Source organism: Mobula birostris, chromosome 12 (assembly GCF_030028105.1).
Source record: "Mobula birostris isolate sMobBir1 chromosome 12, sMobBir1.hap1, whole genome shotgun sequence".
Lineage (NCBI taxonomy): Eukaryota > Metazoa > Chordata > Chondrichthyes > Myliobatiformes > Myliobatidae > Mobula > Mobula birostris.
Window position 1 is genome coordinate 90,258,435 of NC_092381.1, and position 19,052 is coordinate 90,277,486.

The 19,052-nt window shown below is 40.0% G+C and overlaps 1 protein-coding gene across 1 annotated transcript in view; it reads left to right on the forward strand.

The window, feature by feature from the left end:
- astn1 (astrotactin 1) overlaps positions 1 to 19,052 on the forward strand; it is a 2,762,425-nt gene that overhangs the window by 987,504 nt on the left and 1,755,869 nt on the right. The window contains exon 4 of the mRNA XM_072274559.1: positions 15,813 to 15,962. Within this exon, the coding sequence (XP_072130660.1) occupies positions 15,813 to 15,962 (150 nt within the window). The remainder of the gene's footprint in view (positions 1 to 15,812; positions 15,963 to 19,052) is intronic.

The following is a 19,052-nucleotide window of genomic DNA, read 5'->3' on the forward strand; positions in this document are numbered from 1 at the left end:
TGAATGCTGAATAAAGCTGAATTCAGCAGATTACTGGGACTGTCTACCCCTGATAGCAAGGAAGCATGTAACCAAATGTAGTACCAGGATGCACAGATCAAGGGGAGTTAAGGTGGCATTATTTACTGGTTTGAATTATACCTTGCACAAAGGAAGATGTCTGCAGTCTTTGGAGGTCAATTTTTTCAAACTAAGGAATCACTGCTTGAGGCCTCGGCCCAGTCATTTTCTTTCTGCAGTTTCATTAAAGGTGTTTTTCAAACTTAAAATCGAGTTTATTGTCAAATGCTCAGCAGCAGCAAAGATACATAGCAGCAGATACACAGTATTGTGAAGATAATTATCAATACAAAATTATATCTAAAAGAATACAATTAGAACAAACAAGAGGATCCATCATGGTGCAAAATGGTCATGGTATTGCTATACTTGAGCAGTGATTGGGGCTGTGAAAGTTGATTCAAGAACTGGAGTGGGACTTTCAGCGTCTGTACCTCCGGCCCATGGTAGATAGCGTGGCCTGGATGCTGGTGATCATTACTGATAGGTATTACCTTTCTGAGGCAGCACCTCATGTAGATACTACTGATTGTGGGGAAGGGTGTACCAGTGATATATTGAGCAGAGTCCACCTCTCTTTACAGCTTTTTATGTTCCTGTGCATTCAAATTACTGTACCAGACTATGATACAACTGGTCAAGGTATTTTTAACAGTAAATCTTTAGAAGTTTGCTCAATTTTTGATACAATGCCAAACCTCCTTAACCTACAAAAAAAAGTGAAAATGCTGACATGCCTTCCTTGTGATCACTAGGCTCAGGGAAGGTCATCTGATATGGGAGTTTAAAGCTGCTGACTATTTCCACTACTGATCCACCACGTGTAGGTTGACACATGTTCACCCTCATTTGTATTCCTGAAGTCAACAATCAGTTCTTTAGTTTCACTGATATTGATTAAGAGGTTGTCTTTACAGTATTACTAACCAGCTGTTCTACCTTGCTCCTGTATGCTAACTCATTTCCACCTGTGATACGTCCAACAACAGAGGTTGGTGGTGAATTATTATATGACATTGGAACTGTATTTAGCCAATCATGTGTGTTTTGGGAGTACAGAAGTGGCTGAGCATTCAGCCTTGAGTTACTCCTTGCTATTGATTATCAGCAAGGAGGAAATGTTGTTACCAATCAGTGTAGATTTTGTTATTTGATGAGGAAGACAAGAATCCAGTTGCAGAGAAAGGTACCTGCCTTGCCAGGCCTTGAAACTTGTTGGAGTGGATGATTATGGTGAACACTGAGCTTTAGTCTGTGAACAGCAGCCTTACTTATCTGTTCCTGGTGTCCAAATGATTGAGAGACTCAGTGCTCTGCCACTGCTGAGTCTCTCACCATCAACTCCCCCCCCCAGAGCTAATCATTGCTCAGAAACACAAGTGACTAGCTACATAGATACTGATCAGGTTGAAATGCTGGCTATCTCATGGAGAGTGACTCATCTCTCAAAGCATCTCAGTCATCCACAATGCAAAATAGATGTATCAAGGAATACTCCTGAATTATTGTAGCTCTACTAATCCTGAAGAAGCTTGCCACTAGCAGCCCAAAACATCCCACTTGCCTTGTACTCTGTTCAATAACCCAAACTCTGGTGCAATGTTCCTCAGTCACCATATGTTGCCGTTAATCGCCAAGATTACTGAGATAGCAACTCCCAAATACATGACTTCTACCAACAAGGAGAGCAAGGTCCATGGGTGCAGAGCAACACCACCACCTTCAAAGCATACACTCTCCCATTTGGAAGTGCATGACTGTACAAATGTCTCAAGCACATGTATGTATATATATACATACATACTCGGGTGCCTAAGACTTTTGCTCAGTGCTGTCATAATTTTAGGTATTGCACTGTACTGCTGCCACAAAGAAAAAAACAAATTTTATGATATATGTGAGTGATGGTAAACCTAATTCTGATATGAGTCTCTATTGTGGATTGAGAGTGGGAAAGGGACAGGGATAGGGGTGGGAATAGGAAGCACCTGAGAGATATTTTGTAATGATCAATAAACCAATTGTTTGGAATCAAATGATCTTGCCTGGTGTCTCAGGGCTGGGTGTGTCTGTATCCGTACCACCACCTGTCCCTGGATTTCCTTCTCTGCCACCTGTCCCACACCCCTCCCACAGTGCTCCACCTTCACCATTGCCAACATCCTTTGCTCCTGCCACATTTACAGACTCACTGTCCACTCCAGGATAGACAAATTCAGTACTGTGCAGAAGTCTTAGGCATCCTAGCTATATACACATGCCTCAGACTTTTCCTCAGTATTGTATATTGTCATTATTTTTCATCACTGTGTCTGAATCCCGGATCTCTTTCCCAACAGCACCATAGGATGCCTTTACGAGAAGAGCTGCAATAGATCAACAGGATAGTTCACTGAACCCTCTTCAGGCTAATATGAGAGATGGTCAGTAAATACTGACTTGCCAGTGCCTCTCAGATCCCATACGTGAATGCAGTAAGAAAGATTGAATGCATATTGAGAGCAATTTTCAGACAGCTAATATAATAGCGATTATTGTGATAAATTCCTCAAGCAGTTCTTTATGTTTAACAGATTATATCAGTAATAGAAAAATAAATTTAGAGACAGACATTACTACAAATCCTTGCCATTGAGGATATTGATTCTGCTAATGTCTGTAGACTTTAAATAACAAAGGTTCCTGCAGGATTCTGGTGGACTAATAGTTCGTGTCATTCATTATATCCACTACAGTGATTTTCCTCACAATTGCAATATGTTGGTCTGAATTCAAGAGAAATAAATGCAGGGTCATTTACTACACTGAGAGTTTTTCTGTAATAAAAGATATATGTGGAGCACAACACTGATAATGCAAGTCGACATAAGATGGAAAAGAAAACAGAAAATGCTGTAGCAACACACTCAAAATGCTGGAGGAACTCAGAAGGCCAGGACGCATCCATGGAAAAGATTATATAGTTGATGTTTCAGTAAGCTGAGAGTTCAGAGTAAGAAGGTGGGGGGAAGGGAGGAAGTACAAGATAGCAGGTGATATGTGAAACTGGGAGAGGTGAGGGCCAGGAAGTTGATTAGTGAAAGACATAAAGGGCTGGAGAAGGGGGAATCTGATAGGAGAGGTTAGAAAACTATGTGAGAAAGAGAAGGAGGAAGAGCACCAGAGGAAGGTGATAGGCAGGTAAGGAAATAAGATGAGAGAGGGAAACAGGAATGAGGAATGGTGAAGGGGAGGAGGTGTTATTTAACAGAAGTTTGAGAAATCAATCTTCATGCCATCTGGTTGGTGGCTACCCAGGCAGAATATAAGGTGTTGCCCCTCCAGCCTGAGAGTGTCCTCATTGTGACAGTAGAGGAGGCCATGGACTGACATGTCAGAATGGGAATGGGAAATGGAATTGAAATGGGTGGCTACAAGGAGATCACATTTTTTCTGGCAGACGGAGTGAAGGTGCTCATTGAAGCAGTCTCCCTATCTACGTCAGGTCTCACCGATATACAGGAGGCCATGCCAGGAGCACCAGATACAGTAAATGACCCCAACAGACTCACAGGTGAAGTGTTGCATCAACTGGAAGGACTTTTTGGGGCTCTGAATGGTAGTGAGGGAGGAGGTATAGGGGTAGGTATGGCACTTATTCCGCAGTTGTTCTGCTTGAAGGCTTGAACTTCTGCTAATTCTTCCACTTTCACCATTCATCATTCCTGTTTCCCTACATCCCTCCCACTCTCCCAATTTTACCTATCATCTGCCACCATGTACTTCTTCTTCTCCTCCCCCCACCTACTTATTCTGATTTCACCCCTCCTTTTTCAGTCCTGAAGAAGGGCCTCAGCTCGAAATGTAAACCGTTCATTCTTTTCCATGGATGCCGCCTGGCCTGTTGAGTTCCTCCAACATTTCATGTGTGTTGCTTTGGATTTCCAGCATCTGCAGATTTTCTGATGTTTGAGGCAATTTTGGAAGCTCACAAAAAGTCAATCAGCAATTGTCAAAGCAAAAAGCTTGGTTCACACTTTGTATATTCTCCCTCAGAAATAAAGGAAGACTTTTGATTTTAGGTAGAGACACACAAGATGGCATTGCTGGACCTGGAGCAACAAATTTTTGGAGGAACTCGGCAAGTCTGGGAGGAAAGAACTGTAGTGAGTCTTGGTAGCAATGTGGTTGAAGAGGAGCCAGAGGGTGGTGGGAACTACAGATAGGGAGCAGTGAGAACTGGCAGAATTCTCTTCAGGAAACGGGGGGAAGCATTTTCAAAGTCAGCATACCTTGAAGAGACTTTGCAGTGCTGTAGTAGAATGGGGACAAGACTGCAGATGTTGGAAACCCGAGCAACAATCAGTGTTGTAAAGCAGAGTTTTGATCTGATACATGGGCAATTCTTCTCCCCTCATGGATACTGCTTGACGCAGACAGTTCCTTCAGCAGTTGTTAGCTGCTTTTGATTTTTAATACATTTCTTCAGGAGAAAAGAGTACACAAGTGAAAAGTTGACCTGCTGAATATTTTCGCAGATATGGGTTTACTTAGGCTGTTACATTTTGACAATTTCTAGATTTTGATTTGATTTGCCTTTGTCTTTCTTTGTAAGCCTGACTTTTACCATAGAGAACTGAGGAGATAATCTAAAGGCAATCTTTCAGTGCATTCTGAGCGTAGGGTACCTGTAGGGTGAGATGTTATGAAGATGACTGGTAGGTCATTTGTATTTCCCATGTCTCAATATCACCACTTTTGCATCCTTCCTTAAAAAATTATCTCATCTACATCTTCTTTTACCTATCACAGGGCTTTCCTTTTCCCCATTCTTTGATTTCCTCTTTCCCCAATCCTGCTTGTTTTGGATCTCTAACTTACTTCTTTCTTCTGATTGAAGGTCATTGACTTGAACTGTGAAAGCTTCTTCTCTTTTGTCTTGTGCCACTGCTTCTGTTGAGTATATCCAATCTTATTTGTTTTGACTTCCAGAATCCACAGTATATCACATTTATATGATGATATTAGTCTGAAGTTATTTCTTAGCTAACCTCGTCTTGTCTTGGTCCCATTGGTGTTTCTGAGTAAAAAATGGCACAAGTGTACATGGGTGCTTAACAGTTGGCATGAATTCAACAGGCTGAAGGGCTCATATGGCTTTACAAGAAGAACTCTATCAATGCAAATTTTCCTTTATACACTTATTTTAGCTTTCACTTTATTTACAATTATTGAATTTTGCCAGTTCTCTCTCTCTCTCTCTCTCTCTCTCTCACACACACACAATCAATCCAATAGTGCGTTGCAGAGTCTGAAACAGAAGGTCTTTTCAAACTCCTACACATAGTCTGAACATATATTTAAATTCAGAACAATATAATGCTCTATGACAGCAGTACTGTGATTTATAAACACCTTTTGCAGTTAAGTTGCACGTAAAGAATGCCTAGGCAATATTCGAATTGATGAACTCTTCTGTTGCTCTGGGTATTTCTCTCTCAACCAATTGTTTTCTTAATTTGCGGTGTTGAAACTTGCACATGCAAGTGTCTGCTTCACTTCCCTTGATAATGGGATTGATAGTACAGTACTGCCTCAATACATACATGTTTGATTTATGAATTTTTGCTCCAATGAAAATGACTACATGGAACATGATTTCACTTTATGAGGCCATGTTTCGCTTTAATAAAAGTACCCCACCCCTAAACATTGGAAAATTCTATAGTCCATACAGCATTTTTCTCAGCCTTGATGATTTATGAAGTTCTGCTAATGAAACATTTGCCGGGAATGTATCCCTTTCATTAATCCTGTGATTACTGCAGTTCAAGGAAAATTTATCAACTGTTGTATGCTTCAGAACTTCTCGCGGATGTTGGCTGAAATTTATAAATGCAGTTATTTTCAGTATTTGGTGATTATCTGAATCATTGATTGATAATAGTTGCTGCTCATTGAAATTGTTAGTTTTTATACAAACACATTGTGGATGTAGTAATTTCTGTTCATTAAGTAGGATGGAATCAAGAACACTGAAGACAGTACACAGGAAGACTTAAGTCAAATTGTCTTATTTCAATGCTAATTTAAACCTTGCGGTCTCAGTTTTCTATATAATTAAAGGATATCAATGATATTCTCATGGTTAATTCTTAACCTTTTGTCATAACAGATACCTCAGAGTTTATCTTCATCTCTTGTCATTAATAAGTAGTCTCATAGCATCTCCTTATATTCTAATTTTGAACAAAATTCCTGACACTGACATTGGAAACTAACTTCTTCATTTCCTGAAAGCCATTAATCACAGGCAACAACAACCACATATCAGCTATTAACTTTAAAAAGTCAGCAAATAGTTATCCATCTTGGAGATAGATTTGGGAGTCTCAATGAAATTCAGTGACAATTCAATGGTGATTTACAGTTGGATCCAATGCGACAACTACAAGAAAAATGTCGTGAACAACTTCAACCTTTGTACATGCCATTCATTGACCTCACCAAAGCCTTTGACTCAGTATCAAGGGAACTCCTATGGGATGTCCTATCCACCTATGGATGCCCTGAAATGTACATTCGAATCCTGAGATTCCTCCACGTTGGCATGCTTGCTACAGTCATGGTCAGCAACAGCAAATGTGAGCCTTTTCAAGTTAGATCAGGAGTAAAACAGGGATGCATGATTACCTCAATTTTGTTCACCATCTTCATTGTGACAATCATCCATATTTTCAAGGACGACCTACCCCCAGGAATTGAAATTGTCTACAGAACAGATGGCAGACTTTTCAATCTTGCCCATCTCAAAACGAAGACATCCACGAGTTCCCTCATCGAGTTCCAATACGCAGATGACAACAGTGTTGCAGCTCTTTCAGGAAACCACCTACAACAGATTCTGACTGCCTTCAACCGTGCATACATGAACTTGGACTTAACATCAATTCCAAGAAGACTTAGATCATCTATCAACCATCACCAACTGAGACAAATCGGATAGAACCATTAATTCAACTTGGTGAAATAACTCTGGAAAACGTGAACCACTTTCCATATTTTGGAAGTCACCTCTCCTCCAATATCCACCTCAATGACGAGATCCAACATCGTCTTAAATGCGATGGAACAGCTTTTGAATGTCTCCAAACAAGAGACTTTCATGATCGTGTCATCCAAACAGACACCAACATTTTAGTGTACAAAGCAGTAGTAATCCCACCGCTCCTGTATGCATCAGAAACCTGGACAACATACCAACGACATCTGAAGGCACTTGAAAAGTTCCATCAATGCTGTCTTTGAAACATCTTAAATATCAGCTGGGAAGATAGAAGAACCCACGTCAACATGCTAAATGATGCAAAAACAACAAGCATTGAAGCCTCTGTCATTAAGAACCAACTAAGATGGAGAGGTCATGTTGTTCGGATGAAAGACGAACGTCTGCCGAAACAAATCTTCCACTCCCAGCTTAAAGAAGGCAAACATAAAAGAGGCGGACAACAGAAGAGATTCAAAGATGTCTTAAAAGCCACGTGAAGAAATGTAACATTGACATCAACAGTTGGGAAACCAATGCCAAGGACAGGAAACTCTGGCAAGCCATCATCCGAGAAGGAACAGCAACTTTCGAAGCCAACGGATGTGCAGAATTAGAGGAAAAGAGAAGAAAATGGAAAGAGAGGCAGCAGCAACCAAAGTCCGATCTGCCATCTGGAACTACCTGTCCTGAATGCGGAAGAAGTTTCAAAGCCGAGATTGAACTCATAAGCCACTTGAGAGCCCATAAATAGATCTACAGAATGAAGACCATCATCCTCGACCTCAAGGGATAGCCACGATGACGACAGTTGGATCAGAACTTATTGCAAAGAAACTTAAAAGCAATACTTGGTATTATGCTTAACTCAGACCTGACCTGCTTCCAAATTCAATTTGGGAGGTCCAAACTATTTAAGGATCTGTTTGCTTTTGCCTATTAAAGCACTGGGGTCTTAGGTGGATATCTGTCTGAGGTTGCTTCTGTAAGGAGCTGTGAATGAGCAGAATGAGTTGAGAAAACTGCGTAGACTCTTGGTTAGCGGGATGTACTAGTATACGTTGGTATCAGTTTCTCTTCCTCAGAACCCCAGAGGTGCTCTTCTGACCTTACAAGTATTCCCCACAAAGTATTCTGGAAGTCACTTTGAATGTCCTTTATCTACGGCAGATCTCTAGCAAGGCACAATGAACTGGTCTGCTTTTCTACATTATTTCCTACCTGTTTTACATGAGAACACTGCATCATGTCTGCTTATTAAACTGATAAGCTGGATAGTTCCCTGCCCGTTAAAGTGAAGATTGCTTTTTAGTTATGTTTTCTCATCAAACTAAAATATTTAGTTTGTTTTGTTTTGAATGCCGCACTATTTATTTTCATTTGCTTTCAAGGATTCCTTTGATTTATCTGAGAGTAACTAAATGGAACCTGAGGGACTAGATGTATTGATCAGTTGGTTACTTTTAGTCTGATTGAATTTATTTTGCACTTATAGGCTGATCAGTGAGTCACTCTTAATTTGATGGTTGGTTCTTTGCACTTTGAGGTCTGAAGATGACCCTGACATTTTCTTCAATAATAAGTGCTGAAAGGGATTAGAATAAATGGAGATTTGCTGTTTTCTTTTTGCATTAACCTAGAGACCCATAGAGTTATACAGTGTGGAAACAGGCTCTTCAGCCCATCTATTTGATGCCGACATAGATGCCAATCTCAACTATTCTCATTTGCCATAACATAAAAGCCTTTTTTATTCGTGCACATTTCCACATTAATTGTACCTGCCTTTATATCCCATTGTTAATTGAATCAAGCACACAGTGCCTACAGTGAAAACAGAACATGCTGGAAACGCTGACTAGGTCAGGCAGCATCTATGGAAAAAAGAAGCAAAATCAGTGTTTCAGATGAAAGATGCCGGGTATAGCTTTTATCCCAACATGGCAGTAATGAGTAATTTTCAACAGCCTAAAACTTTAACTCCATTTCTCTCTCCTTGATGCTGACATAACTTCAGTTTTAATTTCAGAATTCCAGCATCTGCAGTGTTTTACCTTTAATTACCTGCCATACCTGCATGATAACTTTCTGTGTTTCTTAAACAGGTGCATTAAATCTTTTAGAATACCAACATCTATTAGTCTCAAACTATTTAAATAATAATCTATTCTATCTTAAAACTGAGATTCAGCAACCCAAGGGAATTCCCAAGAGAATCAAGGCATATTGGGATCATGGAATATTGGACTGGAATTAGAGGATCAGCCGTGATCAATGAATATCATGTTCAATTCAGCCCATCTTTCTTTTATTTTTAAGATTATGAATTTGGGTTATCACTTACTTCTGATTTTCAAAACAGAGATTCTGATGATATTGTAGTTTTAAAAACTGATTAGGTTGAGCTCAGATTTTGAATTGTAGTGGTAAAGTAATCTGGAAAGAATAAAATTATGTATCAAAGATCAGATAATGTAAGGTCAAGTGACCAGACATTATTCCTGGTATGCTCACTTGGGAAGGAATTCCTTTGGCACAGTACTTGTTCTTTTACCAACCCCTGTAAAACTCAGTGGAATATAATTGGAGTATGAGGACTCCTGATGTTATGTGGACTATGAGTGCTGGAAGATAGGCTCGCTTCAGAGCGTGGAACCAGTGAGTGTTGCAGTGTGGGAAGGGCGGCGGGGGGGGGGGGGAGGGAGTGCAGAGCAGAGCAGAGCACGTTTCCCACTTATGGCCTATAAGCAACCCTGGATCAGCATTTGAAAAGCTGGAAGGCTGAATCAAAAGCATACAAAGTTCTGGAGATATTCAGTGGGCCAGACAGGAAATATGGAATCAGAAAATGTATAGCCAAATTGGATATTCCCTGCATCTTCAGTTTGCATATTTGGAAAGAAACTTATTTGCAGGAACTAGTCGGTGCTCTTCAGAAGTCAGGGTTCCTGACAATCGGCTCACTTTAAAATTTAAAATACAATATTGCAATATTGAAATTGTCAACATTCTTGTTGAAAACTTCATTTATCTCCTTGTTTTTAAGGAAACTGTGAATGTGTTAACTTAACAATGATTGGGTTTGAGCACACATGAAACACATAGATCCATTTTGAGGTCAGTTCTGGTATAATTGCTATTTTTGGTGGAGATATCTAAATAATGATAGTGAGTGTATGAAATTTCAGTTGGCTATGTGGTGTTCCATGCATTAGTGTTTTTAAATTATTATCAGTTTCTGATGGTAATGGGTCCCCTGTCAAAAAGCCCTAAACTCAAAAGCAGATTTTAAGCCCTATCCAATGTAGATATCTATGGGTACCCTCTGATAAGAAGGTTACACTGTATACATCTGCTCTTCAAGGACTAACTTACTTTCCTGTCTAGTCTTTGTGATGAGGTCTAGATGCCAATATCCACTGCTTGACTGGTTCCCCCCTTTATACCAAGTAGGAGATACTTAAAGCTATTGAAATAGTTTAAGCCACAGTTTATTTTATTTTTAATGATACATGTTTAAATTTAGACAAATAATTTTTAACACATGTTTAACATTCACAGAAGGTTTATAATTTATAAAAGACTCCCAAATTACAAAAGTTTTGCAAACTACGAAGGATTTTCTAACACAGGTACAATTTATTTCAAGTAGAAGAACAGTCCAATGAGTTGCAAAAGAACAGGTGATTTGCTGCAGAAACTGAAGGTTAAGGAATGAATTCTAGTTCTTCTTTCATTCACCCCATCTTTCTGTCATTCTCCTTGTCATTCCTAACTATCCCCAATGCTTCTGATATTTAAACAATTTTCAACTAGTTCATATCTTCTGCATGTGATGTTTTCCAGGTACATTAGTAGGGAAAAAGTAACTCACATAGATGGTTTTAAAGCTTCAGGAGGCAGAGATCCCAAACATCCCCAATTAATGCTGTCAGGACAGACCCTCTGAGCACAGAAACATTCCAACTTGTAACCATGTTTGATGTACTAAGTGACATAACATGATTGTCTTGTGTTTGTCTGCTGTAGCCTATCCACTTCAAGGTCCAATGTGCTGTGCCTTCAGAGATGCTCTTCTGCATACCACTGTTGTAATATGTGGTTACGTGAGTTGCTGTTTCCTTCCTGTCAGCTTTAACCAGTCAGTCCATTCTCCTCTGACCTCGCTCATTAACAATGTGTCTTCACCCACAGAACTGCCATTCACTGGATATTTTTCTGTTTTTCACATCATTGTCTGTAAACTCTTGAGACAGTTATGCATAACAATCTCTATAGATCAGCAGTTTCTGGCACCAACAATCATTGCACCGTGAAAGTCACTTAGATTACATTTCTTTCTTATTCTGATGGTCTGAACAATACCTGAACCTCTTAAACATGTCTCATGCTATAATGCACCACATTGCTGCCATATGATTACTCATTAGTTATATGCATTTATGAGCAGGTGTACAGGTGTACCTAATAGAATGGATACTGAGTGTATATCTAAGTCAAAATCAGAATCAGATTTATTATTACTGTCAGTTGTTTTGTAGCAAAAATATAGTACAAAGTTATTTTAATTCTGATTCTACTTGTAAGGGGGTTTCTTTTTCTTTATGTCACTGCATAGTCTAATTAAAATGCCTTCTTCATTATGTTATAATTGAAAGGGCTTCTTTGTTATGTTAACTGCTGAGAAAGTCCTCCCGCTAGCAGATTGTTTTGGATTATCTATTGATAAGAGGACAAATGAACCAATTGGGATAGTTGTTATGCTTTGGTGTGCCTGTAAGATATTGTATGTGCAGGGTTTTGGGGCAGAAGGCGGGAGAGGGAGAGACAGAGGATGGACCAGGTGCTGTGAGTCCACTAACAGGGTCGGACCCCGAGCGGGGCGTTCGGTGAGGAGAGGAGACGGAGATGGACTCGTGTGGAGCGTCTGGTTGACCACCATTGTTGGTCCCAGGCGGCCGGTTGAGGTGGTCCGAGGGGTCGCAGGGTGAAGAGGAACGGTCCTCAGCTCCAACTGTTTGTGCACGAAGAGATTGAACTTTGATAAGTGTGGCGCCTTTGATTTTCCTTTTATATTTTATTCTCCATTAATTATATAGTTCCAGTAATATCTATAAACTGTAAATCATTTAATCGTATCTGGTGTATGGTCTGTTATTTGGGCGGGATGGGGTACATCACACAGCATCCACACAAACTGATTACCCAGTTTGGTGGGGCCGAGGCTGTTTCCCTAGACGACAGCAAACCGAGCGACCCTGAGGCTGGCCATGGGGGCTACATACTCTTTTGGATGCTTCTTTTACCCAAAGTATATTTGCCTCCTTTTAAGGTGTGGTGAGGAATTGATAGTTTGGAGAGCTGGCAATGAAGAGTTGAGGCCAGCATAGGTCAACTATGATCAACCTGAATGGTGGAATATGCTCAAGGGCCTCCCTTGTTTTTCTTTCCTTTTTATTTTATTGATTTATTGAGATGCACACGGATTAGGCCCTTCCGGACCCTCAAACTGCACCATACAGCAACCCCTAATTTCCTGATTTAATCTGAGTTTAATCATGCGACAAGTTACAATGACCAATTAATCTACCAACCACTGTGTCCTTGAGACTGTGGGAGGAATCTGGAGCACCCGAAGGAAACTGTGATCATGAGGGGAAAGTACAAACTCCTTACAGACAGTAGCGGAAGTTGAACCTGGGTTGACGGTACAGTAAAGCATTGTTCTCACCACGATGTAACCGAGCCACCCTGTTTATTCACCCCAATTGTATCAATGTTGGACTGCTATTTTGTTCTGTGTGTCATTTTAACACTGTTAGGAGGACTTACATGATTCGTTTTGTATCTTTTTGCTGAAATGAGTTCTATTCTAGAATTGAAGTATATACAAAAAGAAAACAGCATTTTGGTCACCTCTTTGCTACCGATAGTTAAATGAAGAGAGGGCTGATTTGAACAATGCTGCCGGTAGTGTAAGCAGTACAAAAGCAGTCCTGTGCCCGAGTGAGTAGATCCAGGAGCTTTTAGTGGTCTGACTACATTGTTGCAATGTATGAGATTAAGGATGCAGGTTTATTTCATTGGAATTCTCAATGTGGCTTTAAGAGTGTAAGAATTTCAAGTTTCTGGGTGTCAACATCTCTGAGGATCTATCCTAGGCCCAAGATATCAATGCAGTCACAAAGAAGGTGTAACAGCGGCTATATTTCCATTAGGAGTTTGAAGAGATTTGGAATGTCACTGAGGACACTTGGTGTCTTTGCAGATGCAAAATAGAGAGCATTCTAACTGGCTTCATCAGTGTCTGCTATGTGGTGCACTCAGAGGATTGAAATAAGCTGTAGAAGGTCTTGAACTCAGTCAGCTCCATCATAGGCACTAGCCTCCCCAGCAACCAGTATTCCTTACTGTAATTTACAGTTTTTTGTTATGTATTGCAATGTACAGCTGGCACATAACAACAAATTTCATGATCTATGGCAGTGATATTAAACCTGATTCTGATATTCTTGAATGCAATAATTGTGTCCTTTAATACAGCGGGAAGAACAAGGTGGGATTGTTAGGGATTTGTTCAACCATTTTAAAGATACAGCTGAACCGATCCTCTCTCAGAAAACCCCCATACCCTTTCACTTTCTTGATCTCTTAAAATCTAAAAATATGAGCTTTGAATAGACTCAAGTATTCACAGCCTTCCTTCCAAAAATTCTGCATGATAAAGTTGCTTATTATCTTAGTCTTAAATGTCTAACCATTTGTCCTGAGTCTGATTCTCTGGTTGCAGATCCATACACGGAGGAAGCATCTTCCCTGCATCCCTTCTGCTTTTCTTCCTCAGAATCCTTTATGCTTTTAACTGATCAACTAGATCCCAATGAGTGTTAGCCCAATAGACTCGATCATTCCACATTGGACAATGCGATGGTTCTGGGTTTGCAGACCACAAAGTTCTAAACTCAAATGAAAACCTTAAGCCCTTTCAATATCAATAGACATGAGTACTCTCACTAAAGGGAGATAATACTGTATCTTCCCGGTCTTCGAAAACCAGTTCAGTTTCCTGATTATTCTCCACAGTGAGTTTTAGCTGCCAATACCTGCTTTTTGAGTGGTGAGTCCCCTCTCCCCACCAAGGAGAAGATAATTCCATCTAACAAACTAGTTTTAAACACAGCTCATTTATTTTCAATGATACATGTTTAAATCCATAGAACACTCTTAAAAACACATTTAAAACCACAGAAGATTTCTATCTTAAACATTTCCCAATTACAAACCATTTCTAAAACACAAACCTTCTCCAAATCACAAAACATTTCTCAAACAAAAAAGATTAAAGACACAGATACAATTCCTCTAAACTAAAAAAGGCATAACAAAGATACAGACAATCAAGTTGTCCATCACAGAAACCATAGCTGGAGGAAAGGATTCTAGTTCTTCCATGTTTCTTGATGTTGTTTACCCCATTCCTCATAAGCCCGAACTGCTCTCTGTGTTTATACACTTTTCTCACACTTGAGTGACTTCACAAGCAGGTGGTATTTCCTCAGATGTCTTTTTAGCAAAATAGTCTAGTAGTATTTTTTGGTGACATAGATTTTAGCTAGCTACCATTAATGCTGTAAAGCTAACTTTTGAATACATAAAACTCTTCCAACTATAATCACATCAGTTATTGATATGCTAAATGATATTAACCATTTGGTTCTGCAAGCTACCTCAAACTAAGCAACTTAAGAGTCAGCTTGTCTGTTTAAAACAGCCCAAATTAAACCACCCAATGTCTTATAAACGATTTTTAAGCAATGATAAAGAAAGTGCAGTGACTCTTTACAAACAGAGCATCTTCAGAATACAGAGCCTATATGCAAAGCTGTTCTATAAAGAATGCTTTTCTAACTTCAAGCTGCTTCCCATTTACATTTTAAGAATTGAAAACTTTCTTTCATTTATGACCAGAAGTTAAACAAAGCAATATAGTTGAAAGTTTACTTATAACTGTCTGTGACCTTTCAAATGGCAGCTGCTATTTAGAGAGCAAGCTTAGCAAACGAGGAAGAAGCAAATACCTATCACAATAACTTTAGGATGCTCAATCTATTGTATTTAAGTGCCACCAATTCCAGGTATATACTTATGGTGTACCTGTTTATTAACGTGTTTGGGTCTCTTTTGCAAGCAAGCACAGTTGAACCTCTCTGTATCTGAATTTTCAGTCCAAAAATTGCAAATTAATTCCCTCACTCTGATTCTGGAACTCAACATTAGCATGCATAACAGCAGGAACCACGGAAACCACCAGCAGGTCAGGCAGCAATTGTGGAGAGCAAAAGAGTTATCACTTCAATTTGATGAACTTTCATCAGAACTGGAGAAGTGAAGAAACAGGTTTTCTCACTTTTCATCAATGATGAAAGCTCATTCATCTGAAACATTAACTCTGTTCTTCTCTTTCCACAGATACTGCCTGACCTGTTGAGTCTTTCCAGCTCTTGTTTAAGATTTCCAGCATCTGCAGTTTTTAGCTTCTCAGTCATTGACATTACATTATGGATTCATTGTGTAAATATTTCACATTATATAATCTACCTGATAGAATGTAAAGTGACTGATGAGTGAAGTATGAATGACAAACATTTCTGTGCTCTGCTTCTTCGATGTCATGGGAAGAATATGTTCGGATTGTAAGAGGTTAACTTGATTTTCTTTATCCCAACAGGAAGTGATACCACCAAGTTGTCGCTCATGAATAAATACAAGGAGAACTTCCTAGCCACCAGCCCCGTGGACATCAGCCACCAGCAGACAGCTCTCCTCCCACGCAGCACCTCCGGAGGACAAAGGAAACGTTTTACAAGTAAATCCAGAGGTCAGTCATTTAGTGTGCTCACAGGTGTAGGCTTTGCAAGAAAAACCTTCCTTTTTTTTCACAGTTTTCAACATAATGGAACTACCCCATGGACTGAAGAAGCATACCTTTAAATGACAAAAAGCACTGTCACTCAGACTGTAAGATGCAACTTAGTTGCACATTATTTATTCAAATTGATGGTGATATAAGACTTAATTAGTTTCTACCATCACATATCATGAGTACAGAAGGAGGGGATTCAGACCATCAAATATATGCTGGTGCTCAGAGAATTTAAAATCTGTATCTTTCTATAAACTTCTCAATCACAGAGTCCACTACTGTTCCTATGGAGCTCAAGGTAAATTTTAGGAATGCGTCATTATTCAATGAAGCACACTGAAGCCTATGTACAGAGCACAATTCAGTAGTTTCAGTTAATAATTTACCTATCATAATTTATACCTTTTCACCCTGCAGTTTTAGATGCTTGATCTATTACCAGCTTCTTTTGCTTTGCATTGTCATATCATTTAATCTCCCGGCTTTCTATTCCATCACAAACCTTCCTCTTTGCTCTATCCTTTCCTAGTTTCTTTCAATGTATCTTAAGTTTGTCTGACAGCTGGTGAAAGAACATTGACCTGAATTGCTAGCCTTTCATTCCTCTACATATCTTTCCTGACACTGCTAAGTGTCTTCCAAGGTTATTCAGTTTTTCAGAATTCAATGAATTTTGGATTTAGAACAGAGAACAGGCCCTTTGGCCCATGATATTGTGCCAAACAATTTAAGCATATGGCACCTAATCCCTTCTGCCTGGTTCATAATCCTCCATTCTCTGCATATTCATGTGCCTATCAGAGTCCCTTATCTACCTGCCTTCACCACCACCCTAACCGCTTGTTCTAGGCACTCATCACTTCCTGTGTTTAAAAAACACCTGCTCCACACATCTCCTTTGAATTTCCTCCATCTCACCTTAAGTGCACGCTCTGTATTATTAGACAATTTGACCTTAGGAAAAAAATATTGGCTGTCTACTATATCTATGCCTCTCATAATTTTATAAACTTCTATCAGCTCTCTCCTTAGACTCCACCACTACAGAACATTGTTCAAAGCTATTAAAAACTTTTTTTTTTGAGAAAGCACAATAAAGTTATGACTCCTCTTCAATTTAGAAGCCAAGACAGATGGGGTGTCTGCTTTGTGGTGCACCTGTGTTCAGTGCACAGGAGTGACCCTGAGTTTCCAGGTTGCCTGTCACTTCAATTCATCACCCACCCCAACTCTTTCCATGGATTCAGGTACTGTCACAACAAAACACAATGCAAGACTGAGGAACAGGACCTCATCATCTATCTGAGCATCGTGCAGCCCTCTAGACTCAATACTGAGTTCCCTAACTTTAAGAACTCGCTCTATCTTTTGATCTCATTTGATCTGTTCACTTCTCCCTGTCATCATTCTGGGTCAGTTTTTATATGTATGGATGCATTATTACCTGCAGAATATAATGCATTAGATAAATAAGCAGGATTTAAGACATTGTTATTACTCTGTGCAGTCATGAATTGCCAGTCAGATAAAGGATTGAGGCAAATTGCACGTTGCTAGAATTCTCCTCTTGTTGGCTGTTCCCTGACCTCTGCTCCCAATGTGTGGTGGCCTAGGCTAGGGCTTTCCCAGTCAGGAGAGACATCATTTCTGGGATGGCTGGAGCTCAAACACTACGTGAGGAAGCAATGGCAGGAACCCAGGTCACCACCAAATCTCTCTGTGGCCAGAAGTTAGACTCTCATGGCACAGCAACCCACAGCATCACCTGACCACTCTGGCTTCCTCCTTGTGACAGTTGGAGCATGGTGAGCTGGAGGTCGTGTATCTCCTGGCTCTGTCTAGAAATTTTCTTGCTGTGGCTGGCAACAGCTGACGAAAGGCTCCGATACCCTGCCTGGTCCACGTTAGGCTCAATTGTACTGTGACGAAAGATCTGAGCAAGGATGGTTAGGACCCAAGTGCTGAAGAATCTGAGACTAAAATTGAGAAATGATGTGAGACTGAAATGAGGACAGAGTTCTAAACTAGACACTAGACATGAATCAAAAGCAGAGTTGATGATTGAACACCAAACCACGGTTCAAGTGCTCTTTAAATTTTAAAATCTTGGCACCAAAACATGACCACCAATCAGCAGGGCAGGCCTGAATCTTTAAAGTAGTCGAACCAGCTATCTATATTTCAGATGGTCAGAACATCTAAACCCTGGAAGATGGTGCAGTCACGTGTGTACTGTAACACCTTCTGTGGATTGAAAATGGCACTAGTGGATGTTGATCAGTAATGAGGGTAAACCCTCTCCCATATAAGTACTGGTTGAAGAGTTTTACACCCCAAACCATACTCAAGGCCTCTCTGTCAATCTTTGTGCATTTTTTCTCGGCAGTGGTTTAGAACGTGATGTCCACTGCCATCACTCATAACATGTGAGACGATTGCACCTATACCATATGGCGAGGCATGGCAGGCAAGTTTCACTCGATGATGTGGATCATAATGTGTGAGTACAGTGTCTGATATCACCATCTCCTTTTGGCTTTTGGAAAGCCACCTCACACTGCTTTGTCAATTGCCATTTCTTTCCAACTTCTAGTAATGATTTCAATGGGTGAGCACAGTTGCTCACAAATCTTAAAAAAGAACCCAGCTGTGACATATCCACCACTGCTTGAATTTTCTCAGCACCCTTGTGTAATTCTTGAGCGTCAATGATGTGACCACAATAAGTGTTATTTGGTTTAAAGAAGTCACACTTGTTGCCTTGTGCTCCATGCCCATAATCTTCTCACCTTTTTAACACTGTCTTGAGACAGTGAGGCTATGGACCAGTTGCTGCAAGGCAACTTGATGTGCTTGAGTTTTCCATTGCCATCTTTGAACACTGCTGTGGCATCATTCAGTACTTTTTTTAATTCGCTTTCAGTTGATTCTATTGCACGGAGTGCAGCATGAAAATTATGGACGGATCTCCAGTGAAGTTGTAGTTGTGTTAGCCAAACATGCCCCACAGTGCTGGCCCCCCTGTTCTAACCACATACAAGCCCA